Raw genomic sequence first — 12,548 nt, 5'->3', positions numbered from 1 at the left:
TGGTGTTACTTGCCGTTTCTCATGCATTAGGGTTTAAACACTCGGACACATATTCGGACCCTTTTGCATGATGGCAGATATGTAAATACGGTGTTTGTTTGCCATTTCTCATGCATTAGGGTTCGAACAATCGACACTTATTTGGAGACTCTTGCATGATGGCTGATATGCACTTACGGTGTTTACTTGCCATGTCTCATGCAATAGGGTTTAAACACTCAGACACTAATTCAGACCCTCTTGCATGATGACGGATATGTAATTATGGTCTTTGCTTGCAAATTCTCTTCCATTAGGGTTCGAACACTCGGACACCTATTCGGAGCCTCTTGCGTGATGGTAGATATGTAATTATGGTGTTTACTTGCCATTTCTCATGCATTAGGGTTTAAACACTCGGACACTAATTCAGACCCTCTTGCAGGATGACAGATATGTAATTGTGGTGTTTACTTGCCATTTCCCATGCATTATGGTTCGAACACTCGGACACTTATTCGGACCCTCTTGCATGATGACAGATATGTAATTATAGTGTTTACTTGCCATTTCTCATGGATTAGGGTTTAAACACTCGGACAATTATTCAGACCCTCTTGCGTGATGGCATATATGCAATTATGGTGTTACTTGCCATTTCTCATGCATTAGGGTTTAGACACCCAGCACTTATTCGAATCCTCTTGCATGATGGCAGATATGTAATTATGGCGTTACTTGCCATTTCTCATGCATTAGGGTTTAAACACTCGGACACATATTCGGACCCTTTTGCATGATGGCAGATATGTAAATATGGTGTTTATTTTCCATTTCTCATCCATTAGGGTTCGAACACTCGGACACTTATTTGGACACTCTTGCATGATGGCTGATATGTACTTACGGTGTTTACTTGCCATGTCTCGTGCATTAGGGTTTAAACACTCGGACACTAATTCAGACCTTTTTGCATGATGGTAGATATGTAATTGTGGTGTTTACTGGCCATTTCTCATACATTAGGGTTCGAACACTCGGTTACTTATTCGGACCCTCTTGCATGACGGCAGATATGTAATTATGGTTTAAACACTCGGACAATTGTTCAGACCTTCTTGCGTGATGGCAGATATGTAATTATGGTGTTATTTGCCATTTCTCATGCATTACGGTTCGAACAGTCGGACACTTCTTCGGACCCTCTTGCATGATGACAGACATGTACTTACGGTGTTTACTTGCCATGTCTCATGCATTAGGGTTTAAACACTCGGATAGTAATTCAGTCCGTCTTGCATGCTGACAGATATGTTATTATGGTGTTTGCTTGCCAATTCTCTTCCATTAGGGTTCGAACACTCGGACACTTATCCGGAGCCCCTTGCGTGATGGCAGATATGTAATTACGGTGTTTACTTGCCATTTTTCATGCATTAGGGTTTAAACACTTGGACACTAATTCAGACCCTCTTGCAGGATGGCATATATGTAATTATGGTGTGTATTTGCCATTTCTCATGCATTAGGGTTCGAACACTAGGACACTTATTCGGACCCTCTTGCATGACGACAGATATGTAATTATGGTGTTTACTTGCCATTTCTCATGCACTAGGGTTTAAACACTCGGACAATTATTCAGACCTCTTGCGTGATGGCAGGTATGTAATTATGGTGTTACTTGCCATTTCTCATGCATTAGTGTTTAGACACGCAGCACTTATTCGGATCCTCTTGCATGATGGCAGATATGTAATTATGGTGTTACTTGCCGTTTCTCATGCATTAGGGTTTAAACACTCGGACACATATTCGGACCCTTTTGCATAACGGCAGATATGTAAATATGGTGTTTGTTTGCCATTTCTCATGCATTAGGGTTCGAATAATCGACACTTATTTGGAGACTCTAGCATGATGGCTGATATGCACTTACGGTGTTTACTTGCCATGTCTCATGCATTGGGGTTTATACACTCGGACACTGATTCAGACCCTCTTGCATGTTGACAGATATGTAATTATGGTGTTTGCTTGCCAATTCTCTTCCATTAGGGTTCGAACACTCGGACACCTATTCGGAGCCTCTTGCGTGATGGCAGATATGTAATTACGGTGTTTACTTGCCATTTCTCATTCATTAGGGTTTAAACACTCGGACACTAATTCAGACCCTCTTGCAGGATGGCAGATATGTAATTATGGTGTTTGCTTGCCATTTCTCATGCATTAAGGTTTGAACACTCGGACACTTATTCGGACCATCTTGCATGATGACAGATATGTAATTATGGTGTTTACTTGCCATTTCTCATGCATTAGGGTTTAAACACTCGGACAATTATTCAGACCCTCTTGCGTGATGGCATATATGCAATTATGGTGTTACTTGCCATTTCTCATGCATTAGGGTTTAGACACCCAGCACTTATTCGGATTCTCTTGCACGATGGCAGATATGTAATTATGGTGTTACTTGCCATTTCTCATGCATTAGGGTTTAAACACTCGGACACATATTCAGACCCTTTTGCATGATGGCAGATATGTAAATATGGTGTTTATTTGCCATTTCTCATCCATTAGGGTTCGAACACTCGGACACTTATTTGGACGCTCTTGCATGATGGCTGATATGTATTTACGGTGTCTACTTGCCATGTCTCATGCATTTGGGTTTAAACACTCGGACACTAATTCAGACCGTTTTGCACGATGGCAGATATGTAATTGTGGTGTTTACTTGCCATTTCTCATACATTAGGGATCGAACAATCGGTTACTTATTCGGACCCTCTTGCATGACGGCAGATATGTAATTATGGTTTAAACACCCGGACAATTGTTCAGACCCTCTTGCGTGATGGCAGATATGTAATTATGGTGTTACTTTCCATTTATCATGCATTAGGGTTTAGACACCCAGCACTTATTCGGAGCCTCTTGCATGATGGAAGATATGTAATTATGGTGTTATTTGCCATTTCTCATGCATTAGGGTTCGAACAGTCGGACACTTATTCGGACCGTCTTGCATGATGACAGACATGTACTTACGGTGTTTAGTTGCCATGTCTCGCGCATTAGGGTTTAAACACTCGGACACTAATTCAGACCCTCTTGCATGCTGACAGATATGTTATTATGGTGTTTTCTTGCCAATTCTCTTCCATTAGGGTTCGAACACTCGGACACTTATCCGGAGCTCCTTGCGTGATGGCAGATATGTAATTACGGTGTTTACTTGCCATTTTTCATGCATTAGGGTTTAATCACTTGGACACTAATTCAGACCCTCTTGCAGGATGGCAGATATGTAATTATGGTGTTTACTTGCCATTTCTCACGCATTAGGGTTCGAACACTCGTACACTTATTCGGACCCTCTTGCATGACGGCAGATATGTAATTATGGTGTTTACTTGCCATTTCTCACGCATTAGGGTTCGAACACTCGTACACTTATTCGGACCCTCTTGCATGACGGCAGATATGTAATTATGGTGTTTACTTGCCATTTCTCATGCATTTGGGTTTAAACACTGGGACAAATATTCAGACCCTCTTGCGTGATGGCAGATATGTAACTATGGTGTTACTTGCCATTTCTCATGCATTAGGGTTTAGACAGCCAGCACTTATTCGGATCCTCTTGCATGATGGCAGATATGTAATTATGGTGTTACTTGTCGTTTCTCATGCATTAGGGTTTAAACACTCGGACACATATTCGGACCCTTTTGGGCAGATATGTAAATATGGTGTTTATTTGCCATTTCTCATGCATTAGGGTTCGAACACTCGGACACTTATTTGGACACTCTTGCATGATTGCTGATATGTACTTACGGTGTTTACTTGCCATTTCTCATGCATTAGGGTTTAAACACTCGGACACTAATTCAAACCCTTTTGCAGGATGACAGATATGTAATTGTGGTGTTTACTTGCCATTTCCCATGCATTATGGTTCGAACACTCGGACACTTATTCGGACCCTCTTGCATGATGACAGATATGTAATTATAGTGTTTACTTGCCATTTCTCATGGATTAGGGTTTAAACACTCGGACAATTATTCAGACCCTCTTGCGTGATGGCATATATGCAATTATGGTGTTACTTGCCATTTCTCATGCATTAGGGTTTAGACACCCAGCACTTATTCGAATCCTCTTGCATGATGGCAGATATGTAATTATGGCGTTACTTGCCATTTCTCATGCATTAGGGTTTAAACACTCGGACACATATTCGGACCCTTTTGCATGATGGCAGATATGTAAATATGGTGTTTATTTTCCATTTCTCATCCATTAGGGTTCGAACACTCGGACACTTATTTGGACACTCTTGCATGATGGCTGATATGTACTTACGGTGTTTACTTGCCATGTCTCGTGCATTAGGGTTTAAACACTCGGACACTAATTCAGACCTTTTTGCATGATGGTAGATATGTAATTGTGGTGTTTACTGGCCATTTCTCATACATTAGGGTTCGAACACTCGGTTACTTATTCGGACCCTCTTGCATGACGGCAGATATGTAATTATGGTTTAAACACTCGGACAATTGTTCAGACCTTCTTGCGTGATGGCAGATATGTAATTATGGTGTTATTTGCCATTTCTCATGCATTACGGTTCGAACAGTCGGACACTTCTTCGGACCCTCTTGCATGATGACAGACATGTACTTACGGTGTTTACTTGCCATGTCTCATGCATTAGGGTTTAAACACTCGGATAGTAATTCAGTCCGTCTTGCATGCTGACAGATATGTTATTATGGTGTTTGCTTGCCAATTCTCTTCCATTAGGGTTCGAACACTCGGACACTTATCCGGAGCCCCTTGCGTGATGGCAGATATGTAATTACGGTGTTTACTTGCCATTTTTCATGCATTAGGGTTTAAACACTTGGACACTAATTCAGACCCTCTTGCAGGATGGCATATATGTAATTATGGTGTGTATTTGCCATTTCTCATGCATTAGGGTTCGAACACTAGGACACTTATTCGGACCCTCTTGCATGACGACAGATATGTAATTATGGTGTTTACTTGCCATTTCTCATGCACTAGGGTTTAAACACTCGGACAATTATTCAGACCCTCTTGCGTGATGGCAGGTATGTAATTATGGTGTTACTTGCCATTTCTCATGCATTAGGGTTTAGACACGCAGCACTTATTCGGATCCTCTTGCATGATGGCAGATATGTAATTATGGTGTTACTTGCCGTTTCTCATGCATTAGGGTTTAAACACTCGGACACATATTCGGACCCTTTTGCATAATGGCAGATATGTAAATATGGTGTTTGTTTGCCATTTCTCATGCATTAGGGTTCGAATAATCGACACTTATTTGGAGACTCTAGCATGATGGCTGATATGCACTTACGGTGTTTACTTGCCATGTCTCATGCATTGGGGTTTATACACTCGGACACTAATTCAGACCCTCTTGCATGTTGACAGATATGTAATTATGGTGTTTGCTTGCCAATTCTCTTCCATTAGGGTTCGAACACTCGGACACCTATTCGGAGCCTCTTGCGTGATGGCAGATATGTAATTACGGTGTTTACTTGCCATTTCTCATTCATTAGGGTTTAAACACTCAGACACTAATTCAGACCCTCTTGCAGGATGGCAGATATGTAATTATGGTGTTTGCTTGCCATTTCTCATGCATTAAGGTTTGAACACTCGGACACTTATTCGGACCATCTTGCATGATGACAGATATGTAATTATGGTGTTTACTTGCCATTTCTCATGCATTAGGGTTTAAACACTCGGACAATTATTCAGACCCTCTTGCGTGATGGCATATATGCAATTATGGTGTTACTTGCCATTTCTCATGCATTAGGGTTTAGACACCCAGCACTTATTCGGATTCTCTTGCACGATGGCAGATATGTAATTATGGTGTTACTTGCCATTTCTCATGCATTAGGGTTTAAACACTCGGACACATATTCAGACCCTTTTGCATGATGGCAGATATGTAAATATGGTGTTTATTTGCCATTTCTCATCCATTAGGGTTCGAACACTCGGACACTTATTTGGACGCTCTTGCATGATGGCTGATATGTATTTACGGTGTCTACTTGCCATGTCTCATGCATTTGGGTTTAAACACTCGGACACTAATTCAGACCGTTTTGCACGATGGCAGATATGTAATTGTGGTGTTTACTTGCCATTTCTCATACATTAGGGATCGAACAATCGGTTACTTATTCGGACCCTCTTGCATGACGGCAGATATGTAATTATGGTTTAAACACCCGGACAATTGTTCAGACCCTCTTGCGTGATGGCAGATATGTAATTATGGTGTTACTTTCCATTTATCATGCATTAGGGTTTAGACACCCAGCACTTATTCGGAGCCTCTTGCATGATGGAAGATATGTAATTATGGTGTTATTTGCCATTTCTCATGCATTAGGGTTCGAACAGTCGGACACTTATTCGGACCGTCTTGCATGATGACAGACATGTACTTACGGTGTTTAGTTGCCATGTCTCGCGCATTAGGGTTTAAACACTCGGACACTAATTCAGACCCTCTTGCATGCTGACAGATATGTTATTATGGTGTTTTCTTGCCAATTCTCTTCCATTAGGGTTCGAACACTCGGACACTTATCTGGAGCTCCTTGCGTGATGGCAGATATGTAATTACGGTGTTTACTTGCCATTTTTCAGGCATTAGGGTTTAATCACTTGGACACTAATTCAGACCCTCTTGCAGGATGGCAGATATGTAATTATGGTGTTTACTTGCCATTTCTCACGCATTAGGGTTCGAACACTCGTACACTTATTCGGACCCTCTTGCATGACGGCAGATATGTAATTATGGTGTTTACTTGCCATTTCTCACGCATTAGGGTTCGAACACTCGTACACTTATTCGGACCCTCTTGCATGACGGCAGATATGTAATTATGGTGTTTACTTGCCATTTCTCATGCATTTGGGTTTAAACACTGGGACAAATATTCAGACCATCTTGCGTGATGGCAGATATGTAACTATGGTGTTACTTGCCATTTCTCATGCATTAGGGTTTAGACAGCCAGCACTTATTCGGATCCTCTTGCATGATGGCAGATATGTAATTATGGTGTTACTTGTCGTTTCTCATGCATTAGGGTTTAAACACTCGGACACATATTCGGACCCTTTTGGGCAGATATGTAAATATGGTGTTTATTTGCCATTTCTCATGCATTAGGGTTCGAACACTCGGACACTTATTTGGACACTCTTGCATGATTGCTGATATGTACTTACGGTGTTTACTTGCCATTTCTCATGCATTAGGGTTTAAACACTCGGACACTAATTCAGACCCTTTTGCATGATGGCAGATACGTAATTATGGAGTTTACTTGCCATTTCTCATACATTAGGGTTCGAAGACTCGGTTACTTATTCAGACCCTCTTGCATAACGACAGATATGTAATTATGCTGTTTTCCTGCCATTTCTCATGCATTAGGGTTAAAACACTCGGACAATTAGTCAGACCCTCTTGCGTGATGGCAGATATGTAATTATGGTGTTACTTGCCATTTCTCATGCATTAGGGTTTAGACACCCAGCACTTATTCGGACCCTCTTGCATGATGGTAGATATGTAATTATGATGTTATTTGCCATTTCTCATGCATTAGGGTTCGAACAGTCGGACACATATTCTGACCCTCTTGCATGATGACAGACATGTACTTACGTTGTTTACTTGCCATGTCTCATGCATTAGGATTGAAGTACTCGGACAGTAATTCAGACCCTCCTGCATGGTGACAGATATGTAATTATGGTGTTTGCTTGCCAATTCTCTTCCATTAGGGTTCGAACACTCGGACACTTATTCGGAGCCTCTTGCGTGATGGCAGATATGTAATTACGGTGTTTACTTGCCATTTCTCATGCATTAGGGTTTAAACACTCGGACACTAATTCAGACCGTTTTGCATGATGGCAGATATGTAATTATGGTGTTTACTTGCCATTTCTCATACATTAGGGTTCGAACAATCGATTACTTATTCGGACCCTCTTGCATGACGGCAGATATGTAATTATGGTGTTTACTTGCCATTTCTCATGCATTAGGGTTTAAACACTCGGACAATTATTTAGACCCTCTTGCGTGATGGCAGATATGTAATTATGGTGTTACTTGCCATTTCTCATGGATTAGGGTTTAGACACCCAGCACTTATTCGGACCCTCTTGCATCATGGCAGATATGTAATTATGGCGTTATTTGCCATTTCTCATGCATTAGGGTTTGAACAGTCGGACACTTATTCGGACCCTCTTGCATGATGACAGACATGTACTTACGTTGTTTACCTGCCTTGTCTCATGCAATATGGTTTAAACACTCGGACACTAATTCAGACCCTCTTGCATGATGACAGATGTGTAATTATGGTGTTTGCTTGCCAATTCTCTTCTATTAGGGTTCGAACACTCGGACACTTATTCGGAGCCCCTTGCGTGATGGCAGATATGTAATTACGGTGTTTACTTGCCATTTCTCATGCATTAGGGTTTAAACACTCGGACACTAATTCAGACGCTCTTGCAGGATGGCAGATATGTAATTATGGTGTTTACTTGCCACTTCTCATGCATTAGGGTTCGAACACTAGGACACTTATTCGAAACCTCTTGCATGACGACATATATGTAATTATGGTGTTTACTTGCCATTTCTCATGCATTAGGGTTTAAACACTCGGAAAATTATTCAGACCCTTTTGCGTGATGGCAGATATGTAATTATGGTGTTACTTGCCATTTCTCATGCATTAGGGTTTAGACACCCAGCACTTATTCGGATCCTCTTGCATGATGGTAGATATGTAATTATGGTGTTACTTGCCGTTTCTCATGCATTAGGGTTTAAACACTTGGACACGTGTTCGGACCCTTTTGCATGATGGCAGATATGTAAATATGGTGTTTGTTTGCCATTTCTCATGCATTAGGGTTCGAACACTTGGACACTTATTCGGACACTCTTGCATGATGGCTGATATGTACTTACGGTGTTTACTTGCCATGACTCATGCATTAGGGTTTATGTAACAACCCGACCCTTATATATGCTTGTGATGTATGTCCGTCCTTTATTCTGTGCTATTAAATGACTAAGATGAAGCTGCATAAGAGAATAAGGTCAAGTAACTATGTGGTAATGCTTTGTGGAATGAAATGTATCGGTTAGGAAAGAAATGTATCTGTTACTACTCGACTGATAAAGTAGAAATTGAGGGCCATAGCAGCTTAATAAATCAAAATTGATCATATATTTGGAATCAGCATAATTTTTAGGTAATATTAAGCACTTCTGTGAAATTTCCATTTCGGCCATGTAAACGATAGATTTTCGTATTATTCTCTCCTTATAGATGTACATATATATGACCTTGGTCATTTGACAAAAAAAAAAAAAAAAGAAAGAGAGAGAACTCATCACTCCAGACTTGAGAAGTGAAGGGATAGAGGAAGAAGATCCTCAAGAAGATTGAGATTTGGGCTTAAGGAAACGCCTCAAGAGGAAGTGCACCGACAACATAGTGGGTAATAGTACTTCAATGTACCCCTACTCGGTATTTATTGTTAATGATGTTGTGACCTTGTAGAAAGTATTATCATATTATATATTGACGTTATATCTTGACGTTACGAATTTCACTATTAAACTTGTGTTGGCATGAAATGATTTGCATGAGATAATATATTTGCTATAAGTGATTCGATACGAAATTGTGAAAACATTGAAAAAGGTTGTGAAGTTGTACACGTCTTATATGAAAGCTTGTGACTAATGGAATGTACCAAGGCAATTATGAATTTGTGAGTCAATGTGGCTTAGTGCCATTTGTGAATCAATGTGGCCTAGAGCCATTTGTGAACCAATGTGGCTTGGGGCCATTTGTGAGTCAATGTGGCTAAGAGCCCTAATGTGAAACTACGTGACCAAGGGTCAACTGTGAATTGTGAACCAATGTGGCCAAGAGCCATTTGTGAACAATGAAAGTATAAGGCCAAGGGCCGATGTGTGAAATATGTATTGTAAGCTTGTGATTGAAACAGAACCAAAGGTTTATGTGATGGAATGTAAATTGTGAACCCAAGGACTCTTTCCGAATGTGTGAAGTTCTTAGGCCAGGGGCCACAATATGACAATTATAAACCGATTATGATATCCCAACAAGCTGTACAGAGACAGACTGATTACACGATTTCAGCATTAATTATGTTTACAAGCATACTAGTACTATTGTTCACTGAGCTTGGCTCACCCTATGTTATGTCTGTTTCTGTAGGTAATCAACCAGTAGGTCGATCTTAGCTCGGCATCGTCATACTTTTGTCAGCCTAGGCACAGCCAAGCTTGGGGTCGGGACCCTACTTTTGTGGAGTTGTTAGATGATGACTCATACTTTTGCTATTGGCTTAAGTCGTTATGTACTTAATGACTTTGTTATATACCCCATCTCAGGGTTAGTTTTGTATGTGCCTGTAAATAACTAACTCTTAAATGCATTTTGGCTTTTGATGTACTTGTCCTGTGAAATGTTTTGATCTTGGCATGACTTAGTACCTCAATGGATGTCATACTTTCTGGTTTTTTATCAATTACGTTTTATAGCCCTTTATCAATTATGTTTTATAGCTTCCGGGCAGGCCCCTCTATGTAACCAGGTTAAGTGTCATTTTCTGTTTAGGTCATGCCCAAACTTTTAGGGGCAAGTTAGGGGTGTGACAAGTGGTATCAGAGCACGAGTTGCTATCCCACACACACAGATCCATTGAGCCTTAGGATGTCTAGAAAAGCCTTAAGCATCATGCATGACATCCTAAAAATGTATGAAGGATCGATGGCAACGTAGAATGTACTTTGCTAACGCTAACAATTTGAATTTTGTTTGTCGGATATAATTGAATGTTATGTAGGTTATGGTGAGAACGAGGGTGGAAGATTCGGACGAGGCTACCTCAGCATGGTTGGACCGAATGGAAAGAATGATTATGGACATGGCGGAGACCCTAAGGCAACAACAGCAACAACCGCCACCACCACCAGTACCTCCACCTGTAGTACAAGATGTTCATGTTGAGGACCGAACCATCGCTCTCACAAAGGAGTTTAAAAAGATGAAACCACCGGCATTTAAGGGGGGAATAGAACCTATGAAAGCTGAAGCATGGGTGCTGGGAATAGAGAAATTGTTCGAAGTGTTTCCATGTACTGAAGCCCAGAAAGTGCAACTTGCCGCCTTCACTCTTGAAGATGAGGCGCGAAGATGGTGGATGCTCACAAGAACAGTGCATCGGGACTTAACATGGGGTAGATTTCTGGAGCTGTTCTATGATAAGTATTTTCCTCAAAGCATGCGAGATAAGAAGGTGACGGAATTTGAGACTCTTAGACAAGGAAATAAGACTGTTGCAGAATATGAGGCCCAATATGCTGAATTAGCTCGGTTTGCCCCTCATATGGTAGATACAGACTACAAGAAGGCACGAAAATTTGAAGGGGGATTACGGGGTGCCATTTTGGACCGGGTCAATATGCTAAAATTACCCACATATGTTGAGGTGCTAGAAAGGGCTGTTATCGCAGAAGGAAACCTTGCGGCCCAGAATCCGATTTCCGAGTGGAAAGGGAAGAGACAAAACAACCAGTGGTCAAAGAGATCCGTTACTCCACCCGCTAAGAAGCATAATTCAGAGAACTTCAGCACCCGCTACTACAAATATAGATAAAGATCACACTTTTTTGGTGTGATGTATGTTTTTTAATCACACCTTTTAAGTTTTATTAAAGTGTGGTCTTTAGGAGTGTGATTAAAAATGGTCATTTTTAATCACACTTTTTAAGTGTCATTAAAAAATGTTTTCATCACATCTTTTAAGTGTGATTAATAATATTTAGATCACACCTTTTAAGTGTGATTAAAAACATTTTGATCACACCTTTTAAGTGTGGTTAAAAACATTTAGATCACACCTTTTAAGTGTGATTAAAAACATTTAGATCACACCTTTTAAGTGTGGTTAAAAACATTTAGATCACACCTTTTAAGTGTGATTAAAAACTTTAGATCACACCTTTTAAGTGTGATTAAAAACATTTAGATCACACATTTTAAGTGTGATTAATAACTAATAAAACCTGTGATAAAAAAAAAATTGACATATTTAAAGAATAATCAATATTATTTTTGCACGCGCATTTGAATAATATAATACACACTATATACTATATTTTGAATCACAACCATATATTGAATGAAATAATATCATATATTTCATAAATGAAAGTTAAATGTTTAAAAGTATATACAAAGAAATTAATAAAAAAAAAATTAACTGTGATTACATACATTAAAAAATAAAAAATAAAAAACTTGAAAAAAGTAAGTTCTTGAATTCTTTGACCATATTTTGCATCTCTCCAAGAAATTACTGACCTGAAAAATAAAAAAACAAATTAATTTAAAAAC

General features: G+C 39.9%; 1 protein-coding gene across 1 annotated transcript; it reads left to right on the top strand.

Annotated features, from left to right (window-relative positions):
* The first annotated feature begins 11,076 nt into the window (after nucleotides 1-11,076).
* On the top strand, nucleotides 11,077-11,808 carry LOC145804037 (uncharacterized). The gene has a single exon (XM_082897453.1). The coding sequence runs from the start codon at nucleotides 11,077-11,079 to the stop codon at nucleotides 11,806-11,808; it is 732 nt and encodes a 243-aa protein (XP_082753579.1).
* Nucleotides 11,809-12,548: the final 740 nt, after the last annotated feature.

This window comes from Camellia sinensis, chromosome 12, assembly GCF_055761805.1.
Source record: "Camellia sinensis isolate YWXY chromosome 12, ASM5576180v1, whole genome shotgun sequence".
Classification (NCBI taxonomy): Eukaryota; Viridiplantae; Streptophyta; class Magnoliopsida; order Ericales; family Theaceae; genus Camellia; species Camellia sinensis.
This window is presented reverse-complemented; position numbering and strand designations above follow the sequence as displayed.